A 20,794-nucleotide genomic window follows, 5' to 3' on the forward strand; every position below is an offset into this window, starting at 1 on the left:
TGGCTTGCTTCCAAATCCAAAGCTATCCACAGCTTAAAGATTTTTACTTAAAAGGGACACAATTAACTTTCCCAGTCTTTTGATTGCCTTTTACTTCTAACTCCTGCTTTCGAACACACAGTGATCTGAACAAGACAACACAACCTATATTGGTAGGTTTGCATTTCCTTTACCTCTGCTACAATATACACTGCACATATTCTGGGGAAAAGCGGCCACTGCGCAACCCATACGGGCTCATCAGTGAGCCAACGGAGGGGGAGGGCCGTACGCCTAATCATCAATATGGATGATGGCAGTTAAAGCAGTTCCCCTGAGGCTTCTGCCCCTTGTGCAGGGCAGCTGCCAGCAGGGCCATCTGATGGGTTTGAGTGCCTACATCAGTACACGCCTGCAGCAACTCCGCCAGGGTCGAAAGACTTAGAGGACTCGCTCGCAGCGGGGACCCTGCGAAACGCGCGACGGGCACACTGGCCAATGATGGGAAAAGCTACCTGGGGCGTGCCCACCGCCTGCTCGGGGATGCTCGAAAACTGCCCTGTGCCATATAACTGCTCAGCAAGATAAGCCCCCCCACCTTGTGCTGCTGCCGCAAGCGCCTCTCGCTGGTACTCGCTGTCCCACACAACGTATTGCGCGGGAGACAGCACCATGCGACATATGTCTTTCCAATCTTGGGGGAGCAAGTGATAACCGTTTGACACACCTTTCAAGATCCCCCGGAGCTCGTGCAGAACCGAGTAGGGGAGAGCCTCCCAGTCCACTACCCGCCCCCCGTTTCCATTATTTCGCTTAGAGACGGGGAACGCCTTGAACCTACAGCTGGATTCCTTGTCGGTCAAGAGACCGGCCTTGCGCACCGGCTGCACCGCCGCGGCGACAGCGCTCCCCCGCCCGACCGGTAGGCATGGGGGCGCTGCCACGGGCGGCGGCGCAGGGGGGGTCAGCTGCGGGCAGGAGGGGGGTGGCCCATCACCTGGGGGCAAAGGGGAAACCGGCTTAAGGCCGTCGGGGCCAAACCCCTCCAGCGCCTCCTTACAACGCTGCCAGAGCAGCAGGTGCTGAACTGGGGCACGGGGTTCACTATACAAGGTGATCCCAATCCGTATCCAATCAAAAAGCTGTAATGACCCGCAGTCCGGATACCAGGGGCACTGGCGATCTATTTCCCTTAGAAGGTCCTCAATATGAGCGACCGAGACAACGACACATGATCGCTGCCTTATAATCTTTTGTAACTCTCTTGCGTGCTCCTTCTGGGCACTGGAAAGTCCCCCCCCATACTCACGAATAAGGGGCGGCAAACGGCCGCGGAGTGCACTCAGCATATCCAGCCGGTGAGTAGAGGGGTATCACGTCGGGGTCACTCCTGCCTCGTAGCCATGGGAGCAGTTTGCCGCGCCCGTGGGCTGGCGATTCGGGAGCTATGCATTCCTACATTGTCAGAAATTACAATTCTCCTGAAATTATTTTACACAATTCCGACTATAACCTGTGCTGCTGAGCAATCATTCAGTTGCTTGCACCGATTGAAAAATTATTTGCGAACGACAGTGGGCCAAGAACGTCTAAATCACTTGGCATTTCTGTACGTTCATAAGAACTCTACTTCTGAATTGGACATTGCAAGTCTCCTGGATGACTTCATTTCAAGAACCAAACAACAACGAAAAGTGTTTGCTGCCTCCTGAAGAACATTGCAAAAGAAGGGGCTATATTTGTTTTAATTTTAGAAAGTATTTACTTTTGAGGGTTATTGATCAAAGAGTGCTTGGTTGTTTCCATATTCAAAAGAGTATTAATAACGTTGATATTCTTAAATATTTTTTTCTTACGATAGTGATATTGTGCAATAAAGGGAAACTGTTAAACACTTACGGTTTCCATTATTTTTACATTATTTAATAAAATATATATCGGCTTACAAGTCGGGTGGGCGGTCGGATGGCCTGGGGTGGGGGACTAGACCCATTCTGGGCACCACCAAAAATTATACAAACCTGCCGCCCCTGCCTAGATAGGATGTCCTGTAAAAGTATCTTTCCAGCATTTTAAGAAAGTAGTCATAATACTCAGCTAACCAGGAATTTGTGTAAAACTTTAACAGCAGTTGTGTTTGCTAATCCTGGCAATGGTTACCCTTGACCCACTGTGCAAAGGACTAGGTAAGGGGGAGGAGGGATGGCCGAGGAAAAGCAGCAGGACTGGTTTAGCTATGTGTAAGGGGACTGTTGCCCTTGGCTAGGGCACTAAAAGGGGAAGGGTCAATGGCAAATCTGGAGCCTGAGACTGACAGTCCCCAGGAACAATGGGGAGAGGACAATGCTCCAGATCAGCCTGATTGACAGGGCGGGCAGGCTAATCAGAGAGTCAGGAGGCCAGGGGGGGTCCCTCCTCCATGTGAACTGGAATTGCCTGAGTCAGACAGAGTGGGGCCGAGCTAAGGAGAGAACGGGGGTCCAAGTTAAGCTGCTGGAAGCAGAGCTGCAGCCCCAAAGCCAGAGCACAGCCCAGAGAGAGACCAGACCTGCCCTGGGAGCAAAGCTGCAGCAACCAGAGCCAGAGAGGCCAGAGAAGCAGCCCAGAGAGCTGAAGGCAGAGCAGCAGCAGCTGTGCTGAGGCAGAGTGGAGCTGGAGCTGGAGCAGTCCAGAGCCGGGTGCGGTGAGCAGCTGGGGAGAGGAGGGGGACCCTGGGCAGAGGGCCCAGCGCAGGGAGACGCCTCAGCCAAGAGGCCTTGCAGGCCAGACTTGGAGGGGGATCATAACCCCGACCGGGCAGGGGCACGCTGGGAAAAAGGGTCCTGCCACCTAGAGCCTGAGAGCATGTGGCCACCACCAGAGCAAGTGTCCGACCCGCAGCATCTCTGCAGCACAGCCAGGGCCTGAGAAGGAGTCTGGAACCTACAAGGAACAGACTGTGAACTGCCCTGATGTTCCAGACACACTGTTTGTGATGTTCCCTGCCACAGAGCGGGGTGATTTGTTTTCCTTTAACCTTTCCCATTTTTCCTTATTCTTTTTTAAAATTAATTGTTAAACAACTTGTATTTGCTTTAAATTGTGTGAAATGATCAGTGGGTCAGGGAGGTGCACAGTGCAGAGAGAGTACCCTGGAGTGGGGACACCCTATCCCCTGTCCTGGGTGACCACAGCAGGGTTGGGGGTCGAGCCCCCCAGGAATCCTGGGCCCAGCCTTGTCAGGGTTTATGAGGACTCTGCCAGACAGAAGAGTGGAAGGGGAGTCCTCAAGGGCAGGGAGGCCTCTGGGTAAAGGAAGTGGGAGCGAGGACTCAGATCCTTTCGCTAGCCCACTTCACCGGGGTAGTGCAGAAGCCAGGAAAGTTCCCCACAATAGTGGGACCATTCCCCCGCTTACATATGCCACTTTCTGATAAGCAGCACTGATCCACTAGGATGTGTCTAACACAGGGGTCGGCAACCTACGGCACATGTGCCAAACACGGCAGGCGAGCCGATTTTGAATGGCACGTGGCTGCCTGCCGCGACCCCCAGCCGCACTCAGCCCCCCCACCCACCGCTCTCCCCTGCTGGGGCAGGAGCTTCGTCTTGCAGCAGCCAAGCTCCCCCTCCCTCCCCCAGCCGTGGTGCAGCCTGCTTTCCTGCCCCTCCTCCTCTCCTTCCCTGCACCGGCCCTTGCAAAGGGAGGGGGGAGGAGTGGCAGCGTGCTCCCCCCCCCCCCCCCAGGCCCCGCTCTCCGGCACGTGGCTCCCCCGGCTCCTTGCTAAAGCCGGCCCTGGGTAAAGGAGGCAGAGAAGAGGTAGGGACGGGGCCTTGGGGAAGGGGGTGGAACAGGACATATCCCTTCCAGCACCCCCATGAGCCGAGCACCCCAGCCTTCTCCCCTGCACCCCCCCACTCCCCCACACCCAGCCTGCTGCCCTGCACCTCCACACACACCCCAGCCCTCTGCCCTGACCTCTGAAGCCCCCCCACACCCCCAGCCTTCTGCCCTGCACCCCCACATACCCCTCCAGCCCTCTGCCCTGACCTCTGAAGCCCCCACACCCCCAGCCCTCTGCCCTGAACCTCCACAAACCCCCAGTCCTCTGCCCTGACCTCTGAAGCCCCCCACACCCTCAGCCTTCTGCCCTGCACCCTCCACACTCCTCCAGCCCTCTGCTCTGATCGCTGAAGCCCCCCACACCCTCAGCCTTCTGCCCTGCACCTCCCACACCCCTCCAGCCCTCTGCCCTGACCTCTGAAGCCCCCCACGCCCCCAGCCTTCTGCCCCGCACACCCCTCCAGCCCTCTGCCCTGAACTCTGAAGCCCCCCACACCCACCCTTCTGGGGGTGTGGGGGGCTTCAGAGGTCAGACCCCACTCAACCCTCTGCCGGCCTAGTTGAACAGAACGCCAGGCTGGCAGCGAGCTGAGCAGGCTGATGGCGTAAGATCAGCATTTTAATTTAATTTTAAATGACGCTTCTTAAACATTTTGAAAACCTTGTTTACTTTACATACAACAATAGTTTAGTTATATAATATATAGACTTATAGAGAGAGAGACCTTCTAAAAAACGTTAAAATTGATTACCAGCACGCGAAACCTTAAATTAAAGTAAATAAATGAAGACTTGGCACACCGCTTCTGAAAGGTTGCCTACCCCTGGTTTAACAAATCAAGGAGTGAGAAGAATCTCAGGGGAAGGAATAAACTTGAGACGAGGGTTTGTTTTTCATATTATTAAAAAGCGTTTGGGTTTTTTTTAATTGGATGCTGAGTCTTGCTGATTGTTTTCTGTGTCTTGCTGGCTCTTGGGGGAATGAATTTCTGATTTGTGTTAAATTTGTATAAGTAAAAGTGGTGATTTTATTGAATGGAATTAGTTTTTCCTGATGATGCCTGAAGACATTAAACAAGCCTTGAGGCCCAATTCTATATTCTTCATGCACAGGAAAAGTTCCCATTGATTTCAATGAGAATCCAGCCTTCAGAAGGAGCTGGGGATTCAGCGTGTAATAGAAAAAAGTATTGTGCCTGTAAAAGCAGGTGGTTGTGCAAATTCTGCATTTGGTATCTTAGGGCTAGCTCCACAAAGGACTTAAGCATTGCAGTGCCTAACTATTACATGCCCTGCTGCCCAGTGAAATTCACAGCCCCAAGTTAGGTGCCCAGGCTCCCTATACAGTGCATGGAGAGAATTAGGCACCTAAGAATTGGATTCTCAGAAGCCAGCAACATGAGCAGGGAGCCGCTTAAGGTATTCAACAGGAAATGCTGAGGAGAAGAATGGGGTCTAATCCCTCCCTCTCAAAGATAGTTAGGGGACTAAGTCCAGGCTGGAGGAAGTGCCTCTTCAGTTGAGATTCACAGTATAAACCCTCTGCTGGAATTAGGTGCCTAGTCCCTTGATCACAAAAAAATGGTGGTGATGCCAGTGCTGAGGATATCCTTTAAGTCAGTGATTAAGACACTCATCCAGGATGTAGGAGCCCTGGGATCAAGTCCCTGCTCCGAATCAGGCAGCGCAAGGTTTTGAAAACAGATCTTCTCCATCCCAGGTAAGTGCCCTAACCACTAGGTTATTGGCTATAACAGGGTGGGCTTGTTACCCCAAGGGTTTTCTCTGTGCTAGAGTTGCCTCAGGAATACCTAGAGGACACGGCACATCTGTCCAATACGTTATTGACACAAGTAGTATTTCTAAAACAACACTTTAGTAACACAACAATCCCTCTAATACACCAATCCCTGACAGTAGGCTAAGAGCATCCCAAACCACAATAACATACAGTTGGAAGTGATGGTGAAGTGGAGATGCCTTGCTTCTGATGGCCAGTCTTCCACAGGTCATTGACAGCAGCCTTCTTGCAGTACCTAAGCATCTCTCAGGTCAAGTTCCTCAGGTTTCTCTTCATTCTTTTTCTTTTCTCAGGTTCCTCTCAGGTCTCCTTCAAGTTTCTTATTGTCACCTTTATCTCTTTTTCTTACCTTCCCTCACCTTCTCTATCTCTCTCTCCTTCCTACACACACAGGCTCTTTTCCCTTTTATTACACAGCTCACTTCTCCTGTTCTACACTGCTCTCTTCACATACACCGACCCTCACTCTCTCACTGGCTTACTCACAAACTCCTTGACAGATTGATAGCTCTGGCTCCTCTGTGACTCTCTCACTAACACACTCTGACTCTTATACCACACTTTTTTATCTCACTTTTGCTTAATATCTTCTCAGAGCCCTTGGTGCCTGTGCCAATATTGCAACGTAGTATCTAAATGCTCCCAACCTTATAATTAACTGCCTTACCACTGCTTGTTATTTTCCCTGCCAATTCTTGGTGCTACGTGCTCCCCTACCTTCAGCTAAAGGTGGACTGGTACTTCTTTGCTTGCCTAGCACAAAATGGTGGCAAGGTAACAAAATGGAGTAACTTTGGTTCTCTGGCATTGGGCTCTCTCTCTTTCCTGACATGGGATAGGTGCTTAACTCCAGGAGAGGATTCACAGCTGAGAAGCTGAAGTAAATGGAGACTCCTTCCTCTGACCCAGACTTCAGTGCCTAGCTATTTTTGAGGGGAAGGGCATCGACCCTCACCTCATCCCCAACATTTCCTATTGGCTAGCTAAAGTGACTCCCTACTTAGTGTGCCGGCTTTTGTGGATCCTATTCTTAGGCACTTACCTCTATATGCATTGTACAGGGAGCTTGGGATCCTAACTCAAGGCTGTGGATTTTACTAGGGAGAGGAAACCAAGTTAAGCATTGGAACACTGAGTCCCTTTTGTAGATATAGCCCTTAGGTTATAAAACCCACATTTGAAGATGTGCATGCCATGCTTAGCAGTTTGTAATCAAACAGTAAGGCTCAAATTCTGCACATGAAAGATGAATGTTATTCTCTCCCTCCCAAGCAAAATAAAATTAACTTTACCTATAGTGATGTTTTGTTTATCATTTAACGCAAAAAAAAACCCTTTCGGTGAAATCCAACAAGTAAAATTTTCTTGTGTAAATTCTGCATTTGGCATTTTTTATTTTGTTGTTGTTGTTGTTTTTGTTCATTAGGGTGCTTGTGGACTCATTGTTGCAAGGTAATGAGCACCTAACTTCCATGGAAGTCAGTAGGAGTTGAGAACAGTCAACAGCTTGCAGGATTGAGCCTTGTACTGCATAATCTTTAATTGTATTCATGAGCGTTCCTTCATACAAGTAGTGTCTTAGTTTAATGGGACTACGTCTGTAAGTGCTCATGAATTTAGGGGTTGTAAAGCCTAGCCCTAACTGTTCAGCATGTCTACATTTTAGCTGAGAACAGTGGTAGTGTGACTGTTGTGATGTACGATGGTTAATAAGCAGGCATGAGAGCATTATATATGTCATACTTTATTTATTTTTTTACGGAATTTTGATGTAGTCAGCTGGTGTGTTTCAGAAGAAGCCATGAGACGCCTGAAACTGCAATGGTAAGAGAATACATTAATTAATGGCCCTTTTTGGCTTTTGAAATTGTGTATAAAAATATAACATGAACTTTTTTAATCTATTGAAATTTTAAAAATATTTAATGTCAGCTTGTAACAGTACAGACTCACCCCTGCAGCACCTCCTGCTGGTCATCCAGGGAATTATCTCTCCAGCCTCTGGAGTACCCTCTGCAGGCCAGTGATCCACCAGTCCTCTCCTTCCCGGCTCCCGTGTCCCTCCCAGGACCCCTTGCTCTGGGTGCTGCCCCCTGGCAGTACCCACACACTAGGTCTCCCCTCCCAGGAGAACCCCCACCTACTATCCCCACCTTGCCTCAGCACTAGGCCAGTGCCAGTCACCAACTACTCCCGCTCCTTGGGGCAGACTACAGTATGGGCCACTCATCACTGGCAAAGAGGGTTTGGACCTGCTGCCTTGGCCTAGCCTTGGGCTGCTCTCTGCAACCCCCAGTACCCCTTGGCCTTCCGCTAGGCTGCAGCCTGGGGCTATCCAGGCTGGAGCTCCCCAGCTCCTCAGCCTGTCCCCAGCCCTGCTCCACTCAGGTATGCTATCCCTAGCTTGCTGTAGCCAGGCCCTTCTCTCTCTGCACTCAGAGAGAGACTGCTGAGCTTTTGGCTGCCCTGGCCTTCATAGGGCCAGCTGAGTCTGTTTGGGGCGTGGCCCCAGTTGCAGCCACTTCCCCCAATCAGCTCAGCCTATAAACTACTTTCTCCAGCCCCAGCCCCAGCCCCAGCCCCCTCTGGACCAGAGCAGGGTTACCACCCTGCTACACACCTCTCCCCTCAAACTCCCCACCCCCAGGGGGGGAAAGGGGAGACTTATGGCCTGGGGTCCCCGAAGTTGGGCCTCCAGGCTTGCACATTTTCGCTTCGCAGCCTCCCAGCCGCGGGCCATCTCCCGGGTACATGCCTCTGCTTGCCGGAGGGCCCGCTCTGCCGCCTCGCATCGTGCCTGTAGATCCTGGTCCCCCAGGCCCTCTTCCCTCAGGGTCTGGGTCCCCTTGGTCATCTGTCCCACAACCACCTGGGTCCATTTTGTTCCTTGGACATGGCCCACTTGGTCCCTAACCTCTTGCTGTGCCCACTCCTTCTGGGTCTCTCTCTCCGTGACTGGTGTGGTGACGGTCTGGGTCCCAGCCTCTTGTGGTGTCCCCTCCATCCCAGTCACCACCTTGGTCACGTTTGGTCCCTCCGTGCCTACAGGCACCTCTTCTTGTCGCCCCTCAGTCCCTCTGAGGGGGCAATGCCTCTTTAGATGGCCTAGTTCCCGGCAGCCCCAGCAGGCTTCTCGCCTCTGGGCTGCCCGGGACTTCTTATTGTCCCTTTGGGGTCCTGTCCCCTTACCAGGACTGACATGGACCTCTTGTGTTGGGCCTGGGCATATCCTCCACACATGGCCCGACTGCCCATAGGCCCAACAAGTCAGCCACCGCCCGGGTTGCTTCACCTGGCAAGCTGTTCTCGGGACCTCCCCTCGTCCTTGCTGGGGTTGCGACGCCCGGCCCCTGCCCCAATAGGGACAGTCCCGTGCCACATGCCCCACCTGTTTGCAGGCATAGCAAGTCCTGCGCCCCTTCACAGGCTGCCTGGCCTTGGCGCTCCACTTCGTGTCCTGCTGGCGGCTCCTCCAACACTCCTGCCGGAGGAGTTGGACTAGGGTCCGCTGCTCCCTCGCTAGCTGGGTCATCTGTCGATGGAGGGCCCCTTGCACCTCCCATCGTTCCTGCTGGGTCTCCCGTATTCCCTGCAGGACGTCAGCCCCCTTCCTCGGGGACGCTGACACCGGGACTCACCCAGGGACAATACCTGGGGTCTCTCCATAATATACCCCGGTGTATACGGGATCCATTGTCCCGTTCCTCTCCACCGTCTCAGACAATAGTCCTGCTGTCCTGCCTTGTCCCTTGTGTCGGGGTGGACCGCTTATGCCTACATTCTCCACCAAACCATAACGGTACGGACTCACCCCTGCGGCGCCTCCTGCTGGTCGTCCAGGGAATTAGCTCTCCAGCTCCAGCTCCAGCCCCAGCCCACTCTGTACCGGAGCAGGGTTACCACCCCGCTACACGGCTCAAAATTGATGCCCATTTAAAACTACTGTCTTGGTCTCGTAAGACCTGGAGGGGAAGAACCATCCTCCCTCAGGTCAAGGAACAAAAGTGGAGCCACTGAACAGCAACTGCAACCTTAATTTCACAGTTACCCCTGGAGCTGGTGCACTGTTTTTTTGCAGAAGGAGGGCCCAGTGGATTTGTGTAGTAATGGATCCAGCAGAAAAGTCCTTCTCTCCCACCCCAGACCCAACCTGCCTCCATACCATCTCCAAATCCTAGCGTTGTGGCTCAAGGGAACCCTACCAGAAATATGTTCATGTTATGCTGGGGTCCACACCCCTGACCACATTCTTTGTATTTTCCCACCCTAATACAGTGAATGAAACTGCAGTGGTTCTACTGTGTGAAGATCTCTACGTGAAGAACTGCACACAAGAAGCTATTAGCAACATGCAACAAGAAGTTTTATTAATTCTACAAAACCCACAGAATATTCTATATATTCATGAGTACCACCTTCTGGAACCTTAGATAACTATTTACATATATACACACACAGATATCTCATAATATTGCGCTTACGGGGTGTGGGAAGCATTTACAATTAATCAGAACCATTGAAGAACCACCTCAGTCTGCACTTACTTTAAAATGAATCAGAAAGTTACAAATGTCTCCATTAAATAAATCTTTTCTTTTAATTCTTAAATTTCAGGAGCTGGCTAGCCATTTTGCTGGTTTCATGCCTAAGAACGTATGCATCAAGTGCCTCTAAACCCAATATTTTACTGATAATGGCTGATGATCTTGGTTTGGGGGATGTAGGCTGCTATGGCAATGATACACTAAGGTAAGGTCACATTGTCAGGGTCACTGTGGCATGAATTGAGGAGCTGAAATTCATCAAAATGTCCCCATAATTTTCATCTTGGTGTGTAGTGTTGTCCTCTCGCCTGGTGGAAATACAGACTCAAGAAAAAGGATAGGCATACTTGAGTCAACCGGTATTCCACCATCTCATTATACATGAAAAGTGCGCTTCATTTTCCTTTGGAGTGTCCTAATGATAGCACAGTAGGCTGTGGCTTACAACAGGTATGAGAACAGGTTCAAAACTACTTAATATTAGAAAAATAACATATCAATTAAAGTAACCCTGGGCTTACTTATTTAGGTAGCTGCCTGTCATCTTAGGTGATCAGTTTAAATATGTTCTTTTCAGTGTACAGTATATAGAAAATAAATGGGCAACAGTAAGTGTTACGTTGCAAGGGACTTTCTTGGGATGGTTGTTGATTCATTTGCCCAGACGGACACGCATGCGCACATACGCATGCATGTACTCCAAGGTTACATTTGAAATTGGGATTTGACACCAAATGTCAGCTCCAACCAGCATAGGTTTAACTGTAATATGTGCATGGAATGATGTCTCCATGTCCATGATATAGTTATCCCAAGATTGACTTATCCATTTTTATTTAGACATATTAATACTGTGTGTGTGTGAGAGAGAGAGAGAGAGAGAGAGCATAAAGAAAGTTCTTGGATGAAAGAGAAATTTCTTATTATAGTCATTATTATGTGTATTCTGGGTATTTTACGCCTTCCTTTCTCCAGCTTTGGCAGCTGCCAAAGAGTTGATGCTGGACCTGATGTGGAATTTGTCTGTTTCAGTGTGTCAAATCTTATGTTTCTCCAAAGGCTCGTGAAAATGTATGTTCACTTTAATAAGACAGGCTAGCTTTCTGCCAGGCACAGTACATGCAGCTATTGTTTTTCTCTTTGGAGAGTTTTCCAATACATGGTAATCATTTTAATTGCAAAATTGAGATTTTTTTAAAAGGAAAATATAATTTAAAAGTGTAAGAATTGTTTCTGAAGTACTGAGTGGCAGGCACAAGAGACAATTGGATTGTTTGTTTTTTAAAGATTTAACTGTACTATGTGTTTGCAATCTCAGTCATATACAATATATAAAAAGCTTTAAATCAACAAAATGTTACTCAAGTCACGTACTACAAAGTGATAAAACAGAAAAGGCCCATTCTCTTATCTTCACTTTTATTTCTGCAGTGAGAATGCAAAACATAGTGGTTCCCTTTCTGCGGGCAGGAGAAATAAATCCCTGTATTGTCATATATCCATATCTGGTTCCATATGTCAATACAGTATATGTTTTCTTCATCTGGGATGTACTCTTTGGTTCTTATTTTTCTTATTGCATGTTATTTATCCAGTGTAACTGATTTTTTTTTTATTTTAATCAATACCACTTGGGAGAGGTAATAGGTAAAGGTAATAGGACTAATATAAACATTTTCTCACTATTTAGTTGTATATAAAGCAGACAATGTGTAGATTCATCCATGATGGTCTTGAACATGCTGCTTTATTTTGTGTGTGTCTCAAATTTGATCATAGTTCATTTTTCTTTTTAGGACCCCTAATATTGATCAGCTGGCAAAGGAAGGAGTGAAACTTACTCAGCACATTGCTGCGGCTCCCCTTTGCACACCAAGCAGAGCTGCTTTCCTGACTGGCAGATACCCTATCAGATCAGGTTGGACCTCTCTTTAATGGTTCACTGCTGTCTAAACAGTACAATTTTCTATTGCAATTCCTTTAAATAGATCTTGATTAAATAGACCTTGTGTCCAGTTCTATGGTTTTTGACAGCATATCATTGCATTTTGGTTTTAAATAAAACATGACCTTCCATTCATCGAAGAGAATAATAGGAAAAGAAACAAGTAATTTATTATTTTGTATTATGCTTTAGGAATGGGATCCAGCACTAAACAGCGTGTTCTTTTTTGGACTGGTGGCTCAGGAGGGCTCCCTCCAAATGAAACAACTTTTGCCAGAATACTGCAGCAGCAAGGTTATACCACAGGACTTATAGGTACAGTATGTAGAAATTAGCTAGACTACAGTTTCCAATTTATAAAACTTCTTAAGCACTGTAACATTTTGAAATATAGCCCATTTGTTTACAAAAACCATAATTTACATATCTGATAAGCCCAAAATGAATAAATATGGATGTACAAAGTAAACTGAAAGTTCAGAAAACAGGATCTGGTGAATTCAGTATATAATGTTTTAGGAAACACCCACAAAATATGCATTGACTTATGAGAGCAGTTGCTTGCCAGACACTACAATAGTCTTAAACAATTACTGCTCAGTCACTCACCTGCTGGGTGAACTTGCTATGTTTGTGCATCCTATATATTACCAGAGCCAAGTCTCTTACCAGGACCTTCATGAGCTGTACCTATATTAGGTGAGGCACAAAGTGGGAAGACACTCATTGACTTTAGTGGTGGATCAGGCCCCACACAGAGGGCAAAAATCCCACTGAAGTCACTAGGAATTGTGCCTGAGTAAGAATAGCAGGATTTGTCCTTTAAACAGCACTTTTTTCCCCCCCAAAAAATATTGTTCTAAAAAGTGAAAGACACTTATTGTGTTTAAGCATACTGGGGGTGAAAATTAACCTTTTTGTAGATGGCCAGCACAGGCCTCTACACCATTTCAGTTTTGCTTAGCTCTTAGTTTGTGGGTTTAAGAGGGTGTCATAACTATAAAGGGAAGGGTAACAGCTGTCCTGTGTACAGTACTATAACATCCCTCCTGGCCAGAGACTCCAAAATCCTTTTCCCTGTAAAGGGTTAAGAAGCTCAGGTAACCTGGCTGACACCTGACCCAAAGGACCAATAAGGGACAAGCAACAGAGGGTCCTGTGGCACCTTTGAGACTAACAGAAGTATTGGGAGCATAAGCTTTCGTGGGTAAGAACCTCACTTCTTCAGATGCAAGTAATGGAAATCTCTAGAGGCAGGTATATATCAGTGTGGAGATAACGAGGTTAGTTCAATCAGGGAGGGTGAGGTGCTCTGCTAGCAGTTGAGGTGTGAACACCAAGGGAGGAGAAACTGTTTCTGTAGTTGGATAGCCATTCACAGTCTTTGTTTAATCCTGATCTGATGGTGTCAAATTTGCAAATGAACTGGAGCTCAGCAGTTTCTCTTTGGAGTCTGGTCCTGAAGTTTTTTTGCTGTAAGATGGCAACCTTTACATCTGCTATTGTGTGGCCAGGGAGGTTGAAGTGTTCTCCTACAGGTTTTTGTATATTGCCATTCCTGATATCTGACTTGTGTCCATTTATCCTCTTGCGTAGTGACTGTCCAGTTTGGCCAATGTACATAGCAGAGGGGCATTGCTGGCATATGATGGCATATATAACATTAGTGGACGTGCAGGTGAATGAGCCGGTGATGTTGTAGCTGATCTGGTTAGGTCCAGTGATGGTGTTGCTGGTGTAGATACATATCTACACCAGCAACACCATCACTGGACCTAACCAGATCAGCTACAACATCACCGGCTCATTCACCTGCACGTCCACTAATGTTATATATGCCATCATATGCCAGCAATGCCCCTCTGCTATGTACATTGGCCAAACTGGACAGTCACTACGCAAGAGGATAAATGGACACAAGTCAGATATCAGGAATGGCAATATACAAAAACCTGTAGGAGAACACTTCAACCTCCCTGGCCACACAATAGCAGATGTAAAGGTTGCCATCTTACAGCAAAAAAACTTCAGGACCAGACTCCAAAGAGAAACTGCTGAGCTCCAGTTCATTTGCAAATTTGACACCATCAGATCAGGATTAAACAAAGACTGTGAATGGCTATCCAACTACAGAAACAGTTTCTCCTCCCTTGGTGTTCACACCTCAACTGCTAGCAGAGCACCTCACCCTCCCTGATTGAACTAACCTCGTTATCTCCACACTGATATATACCTGCCTCTAGAGATTTCCATTACTTGCATCTGAAGAAGTGAGGTTCTTACCCACGAAAGCTTATGCTCCCAATACTTCTGTTAGTCTCAAAGGTGCCACAGGACCCTCTGTTGCTTTTTACAGATTCAGACTAACACGGCTACCCCTCTGATACTCAAATAAGGGACAAGATACTTTCAAATCTTGGGGCGGGAGGAAGACTTTTGTTTGTGTTCTTTGTTTGGGAAGTTGTTCGCTCTTGGGACTGAGAGGGACCAGACATCAATCCAGGTTCTCCAAATCTTTCTGAACAAGTCTCTCGTATTTCAGACTTGTAAGTAAACAGCCAGGCAAGGTGTGTTAGTTTTACTTTGTTTTCTCAACTTGTAAATGTACCTTTTACTAGAGTGTTTATCTCTGTTTGCTGTACTTTGAACCTGAGGCTAGAGGGGGGTCCTCTGAGCTCTTTAAGTTTGATTACCCTGTAAAGTTATTTTCCATCCTGATTTTACAGAGATGATTTTTACCTTTTTTCTTTAATTAAAAGCCTTCTTTTTAAGAACAGGTTTTAGAGTAGCAGCCGTGTTAGTCTGTATCCGCAAAAAGAAGAACAGGAGTACTTGTGGCACCTTAGAGACTAACAAATTTATTAGAGCATAAGCTTTCGTGGACTACAGCCCACTTGCATCCGAAGAAGTGGGCTGTAGTCCACGAAAGCTTATGCTCTAATAAATTTGTTAGTCTATAAGGTGCCACAAGTACTCCTGTTCTTCTTTTTAAGAACCTGATTGATTTTTCCTTGGTTTTTAGATCCAAGGGGGTTGGATCTTGATCCACCAGGAATTGGTGGGAGGAAGGAGGGGGGATGGTTAATTTCTCCTTGCTTTAAGATTCAAGGGGTTTGGAGTTGTATTCACCAGGGAATTGGTGAAGAGTTTCTCAAGGCTTCCCAGGGAAGGGAACTAGCTTTGGGAATGGTGGCAGCGGACCAGATCTAAGCTGGTAGTTAAGCTTAGAAGTTTTCATGAAGGCCCCCACATTTGTGCCCTAAAGTTCAGAGTGGTGAAGCAGCCTTGATAGAGGGACTTAGTAATATATAGGTCTTGTGCTAGCTCTCTTCAAAGGGATGAACATGACTAGGGATAGTGCAGACTGGTTCTAATGTTATACTGTAAAACACAACCAACAGCAGCTAGTAGTACTCAGAGGTCCTTTACCAGTCTTGTAGCCACTGACACCATAGTTATAGGCTCTTCTATAACTATGCACTCTTCTGTGTCAAGATATATTCTTATTGTGCTATAATATAACTTAATTATGGTCTGTGTAAATAACAATTATTAGAATGCTGTAAGTTATACATTCTGTAGAATTAGAACACCATATTTTGGGGATCATTTTAAAATAAATTTAGCCAAATAAAGTTGAAGTGCGGGGGCTGACCATGTGTAAATCCTGTTACAGAGTACTTCCCTCCCAGGAGTGGATGTCACACTAAACTTATAGGCTATCTGATGTACTTACCATCAGCTCCTTCTTGGATCCCAAAGGATCCTTCTTTAGAGTAAGGGCTAACTTACAATTTAAGTATCAAAAAAAATTTCCATTCTTGATCTCATTCAGTATGTCTCTCCCCTCATCTGGGCTTTCATCCTAACTGGAATTCTGTTAGTTGAGTTAGATGAGGGTAAATTGGTTTTTCTATTTATTATATGCTTCCACATATAAATTTTAACCTCTTCCATCCCTGACCTAGACTCGGCTGATCTGTTTTATATTTTTATTTAGGAGAAGAGCCAAACTTTTGGGAATATAGGCAGGGGCACCCAGTGTCAATGATATCTGATTTTAAATCTTTCATTTATCTTTTAAGGAAAGTGGCATCAGGGTATGAACTGTGAATCCCACAGTGATCACTGCCATCACCCTTTAAACCATGGTTTTGACTATTTTTATGGCATGCCTTTTACCCTTATGAATGAATGCCAAAGTACAGAAAATCGTCGCCTCAACGCATTGGTGCAAGCTAAATATTGGCTTTACAGTCAGATAATTGCCCTTACAGTGCTCACACTTTTGATTGGAAAACTGACCGGCTTATTCTTGGTAAAATGGAAAGCAATCATCTGCTTTGCCCTGTGTGGTTTCCTGTTTTTCATCTCCTGGTTCTCCAGTTATGGATTTGTAAAGTATTGGAACTGTATCCTGATGAGAAACCATGACATTAGTGAACAACCAATGAAGCTAGAAAAAGCCACTTCCAATGTACTTAAGGAGGCTGTTTCATTTATTGAACGGTAACCAATAAATATCATATTATCCTTTAATGTTTCTTAACTATATTGTTATTGTAAATGTCTCTAATAGTACAAGTCACCATTGGGTTAGGCAGCTAATGTGCTGAGACAACTGACTATCATGCTGACCAGTATTGTTTCATCAATTCCTTGTGTTCCCCTGGCTGACTGGCTCCATCTCTTGCCTCTAATACTTAAACTATGAGCTCCTTGGGGGCAGGGACCAACTCTTTGTTCTGTTTTTACACCGCCCTGCACAATGGGGTCTTGGTCCATGACTGGGGCTCGTAGATAGACAGTACCACAAATAACAACAACAATTTTAGCTTGATGTCTGTAGGTTAACATCCCTCAAGAAAACAGTCCATAGGCTGAACAGTTTATCAAAAGCAATACTGGATTTTCCAACTGTATTAGTTCTTTGTAATAGACAAAGCTCTTAATTCTCACCTTGCAAGTATTCATGTGTGAAATCTGAGCTAACCCACAGTGAATGAGTATCCTTTCCACCAGTGCACACGGCTTTTGCAGTAAAAATGGCAAAATTCTCCGCTCTGTGCAACACCTTGACCGTGCTCAACCCCCCAAACAGAAATCCCTTTCTCTGTTACAGAGAAAACATCAACCTTTGGGCTGGGAGTTTATACGTTTCTGCTAATACAAAGATATTTTGTTTATAAATGAAATTTATTGTGTGTGAAAAATGTCCCATTCCTGCATGCATCTGGAATTTGTTTTTCTTCAGTTTTGCATGTCTGAAACCTCACAAGCATAGTTGTGTAAGATTCCATCTGCAGACATAGCCTAACGTGTCACTGAATAAACACCAAACAATATATTTCAAGGCCATTTGTTTTGGGGGGCGGGGGGATTGTTTTTCAACTGAAACTCTCTTTTTCTGAGACAGTGACAATTTATTTTTTGTTTTGTTTTTAGAAACAAGCATGGCCCATTCCTCCTCTTTGTTTCCTTTTTACATGTCCACATACCCCTCGTCACCACAGAGAAGTTTCTTGGGAAGAGTAGACATGGTTTATATGGAGATAATGTAGAGGAGATGGACTGGATGGTGGGTAAGTGGTCTTTCTTTTTGAATGAGACTGACTTTATTTATTTAAATTTGTCTAAAAACAATTAAAAGGCATGGTAGGTACCCGATATAATTTACAATAACAAATAGATTTAAACTGCCTGAAACAGGTCTCTACAATATACGGATGTGCCCAAGGACCAGCACCCTGTTACACTGCCCCTTGCTTTAAACATATAATGTTATTCTTAGGAAGCAAATACAAGCAGTTGTTTTGGAGTATCTCTCTTTTTTAATTAAAACTCTATTCTGTGCAGTGCTGTGATAGTATAATGTAATCAAATTGTAGAATACAAACACTTTATAACATCTGGCCTCAAGGAATGCTTTTAACATACTGAATTAAATGTATGGTTCAAACATGACAGTTGTCAGTATAAAGTTGAACGTGCACAGTGTACTCAGTCTCCTGTGGTTTATTTCTTGTTGCGCATATCTGTCTTGGGTACCTATATGGCTGTCATCACCTTAGTATCTGAGCACCTCTCTCGGTCTTTAATGTATTTATCCCACAACATCCCTGTGAGATAGGGAATTGTAATCTAATGGCTAGGGCGCTGGATTGGGACTCAGTGACTTGGGTACCGTTCCTGTCTCTGCTGCTAGCCTTCAGCAAATCACTTCCCCCTCCCTGTGTCTCAGTTTACCCATCTGTAAAATGGGATTAATGACGCTAACTGCAAGAAACATTGATATCTACAGATGAAAAGTGCTATATTAGACCTAAGTATTAATTATTATTATTATAATTATTATCACAGTTTTACAGCTGGGGAACTAAGACACAGAAAGGCTAAATCATCAAGGTCACACAGGAAGTTTGTGGAGGAGCATAGACTAGGTTAGTGCCCTAACCCCTAGACCATCCTTCCTTTTGATGCACTTCAGCTGTTGCTCCTTCATCTGTAGCCACAGGAGGCACCTATTGCCAGTGAGTTTCCTAAATACTGGGCTAAAAGTTATGAGATCAGACCTGCTCCCCAGCTTTTTGCAAAAACAGCATAGGTGCGTATCTCAGATCCTAGCGAGTGCTCCCTGCTGGCCATCCAATAGGACTGCTGTGAGGAGAGTCCAAGTCTCTGTGCTCTGGATCCACAGGGTGTTAAGCTTCTGGAGCCTCAGCAAGCTGCTGCACTGTTCCTCCCTTGGCCAGGGCACTGACTCTCAGTCTGGTACCCCTTCTTGGAAATGGGCCCTAGGACAGGTGGGCTGAAGAGCTCCCTCAGGAGCAGCACTTCCCCCTGAGATACCTCTCATACTTAAACACACCTCTCCTAAAACTCCACCCCAAAGGTGTGAAGCTTCTGAAACTCTCTCAGGGGAAGGCAGTTGTGGTGAAGCATCCAATATACACACACATGCTATGTACAGTCTAAAACATTTATACTCTTCTATACTTAGTTGTACAAAGCACAGGATAGTACAGAGCATTTAAAACAATAAACACTAAACCCATATTTAATTCCCTTACCATGTCAGGGCATGCTTTGAGCTGGTATCTGAGTCCCTGTTGTGGTCCAGAGGTCTTGAGGCTACTTAGGTTCAGGACAGTGGGCAGTGCCTGCCCTCCCAATGGGGCTGCTACTTACTATGTGACACCTCTCTCTCTCCTGGCCAGGAGAAAATGGACTGCTGTCCTGAGCAGACAAACTTCAGCCCTTTTTTAAAACCAGTCTTTTGTCCAAAGAGAATAAATGTCCAGCAATTGGATACTTAAGAGCCAACTGCCCTCTACTGTTATTCTTATGCCACCAGCTTTTGGAATGTTCAACCCAACATGGAGACAGACAGACCATAGAAAAGGCAAATGTTTGAACATTGAAAGTGGAGTTTGCAGCCTGACACAGATACTAGGGTTCATAATCTTACACAGAATTCATAAATTGTACAGACATATTCCCAAATCATCACAGTGCCTAATCCCATGAGAGGGTTTGCAGCTCAGAATTCCAAGCAGAGGGAGGTGCCTCCCTGCAGCCCCAACTTAGGTGCCCAACTTGCCGAGAGGGGCAGGGTTTAAAACACCCCTCTTACCTTGGTATCTCCCATTGACTAGTTTAGGAGGGGAACCGCTAGCATACTGGGCTTTTGTGGTTCCCATTCTGAGGTGTCCTCTCTTCCCATTCATTGTCTATGGAGCCTAGGTGCCCAACTCAGATGTGATCAGGGCCGGCGCTTCCAGTAGGTGACCCTAGGTGGTTGCCTAGGGCGGCAGGATTTGCAGGATGGCATTTTGCCGTCCTCGGCGGAAATTTGGCGGCGGGGAGTCCTTCCACTCCGGGTCTTCGGCGGAAATTCGGTAGCGGGTCCTTCACTCACTCCGGGACCCGCCGCCGAAGTGCCCTGAAGATGTGGAGCAGAAGGACCCCTGCCGCCGAAAGCTCAGAGGAGGAGTGCTGCCGCCTAGGGCGGCAAAAACCCTGGCACCGCTCCTGGATGTGATGAATCCCACTGATTTTCTACATGCCTAAAAGTTAGGTGTGGTGACCCTCAGCATCACCACACCTAAGTTCCTTTGAGGATCTAACCCCCACTGACTTCACTGGACTTTGGATCAGGTCCTTAATGACACATTTGTAACTCCGTTTCTCAGTATTGAATAGCGCTATTTTTCTTTATTTATAGGCAGAATTCTGGATGCTATTGACAAAGAAGGCTCGAAGAATAACACATTCACTTATTTCACATCTGACCATGGAGGACACTTGGAGGCTCAAAAACAAAATACCCAATTAGGTGGTTGGAATGGAATATACAAAGGTGAGAACGCTGTAGACTATCTGTCTGTGGGACTTTATAGCATCTTCTTTCTTAAAATAAATAGGTCCAGGTTGAATATATTTATAAAGTTATATTCTGCTTTATCATGGAGCTCAGAAAGGCAACTAAAACCCAGATAGTTTCCAATATCCAGACTCACCAGCATCTATACTTATATAACAATACTGTGATATCTGAGCACCAGTCTTTAATGTATTTATCTGCAACACCCCTATTAGTTAAGGAAGTACTGTCATCCCCACATATAGATGGGAAACTAAGGCACAGAGAGGCTAGTGTGCCTGCTGACATAGGAAGTCTTGGCATAGCAAGGACTTTATCC

The 20,794-nt window shown here is 46.4% G+C and overlaps 2 protein-coding genes across 9 annotated transcripts in view; one reads left to right on the top strand and one right to left on the bottom strand.

Moving 5' to 3' along the window:
• LOC101951641 (CD99 antigen) overlaps window positions 1-20,794 on the bottom strand; it is a 514,232-nt gene that overhangs the window by 335,342 nt on the left and 158,096 nt on the right. The window lies entirely within an intron of this gene.
• Window positions 2,284-20,794, top strand: part of LOC101950729 (arylsulfatase H) — a 42,201-nt gene continuing 23,690 nt past the window's right edge. Inside the window, exons 1-8 of one of the 6 annotated variants that reach the window (XM_042840830.2) lie at window positions 2,284-2,975; window positions 7,379-7,427; window positions 10,218-10,352; window positions 11,944-12,065; window positions 12,285-12,407; window positions 16,178-16,601; window positions 17,538-17,674; window positions 20,317-20,451. In XM_042840830.2, coding sequence (XP_042696764.1) covers window positions 2,954-2,975; window positions 7,379-7,427; window positions 10,218-10,352; window positions 11,944-12,065; window positions 12,285-12,407; window positions 16,178-16,601; window positions 17,538-17,674; window positions 20,317-20,451 — 1,147 coding nt within the window. In that variant the 5' untranslated portion in view covers window positions 2,284-2,953. Of the gene's footprint in view, window positions 2,976-3,015; window positions 3,779-7,364; window positions 7,428-10,217; window positions 10,353-11,943; window positions 12,066-12,284; window positions 12,408-16,177; window positions 16,602-17,537; window positions 17,675-20,316; window positions 20,452-20,794 lie in introns of those variants that run through there. The other 5 variants (XM_042840831.2, XM_065580766.1, XM_024104464.3 and 2 more) reach the window with 5 other exon arrangements.

Source organism: Chrysemys picta, chromosome 1 (genome assembly GCF_011386835.1).
Source record: "Chrysemys picta bellii isolate R12L10 chromosome 1, ASM1138683v2, whole genome shotgun sequence".
NCBI classification, from domain to species: domain Eukaryota; kingdom Metazoa; phylum Chordata; order Testudines; family Emydidae; genus Chrysemys; species Chrysemys picta.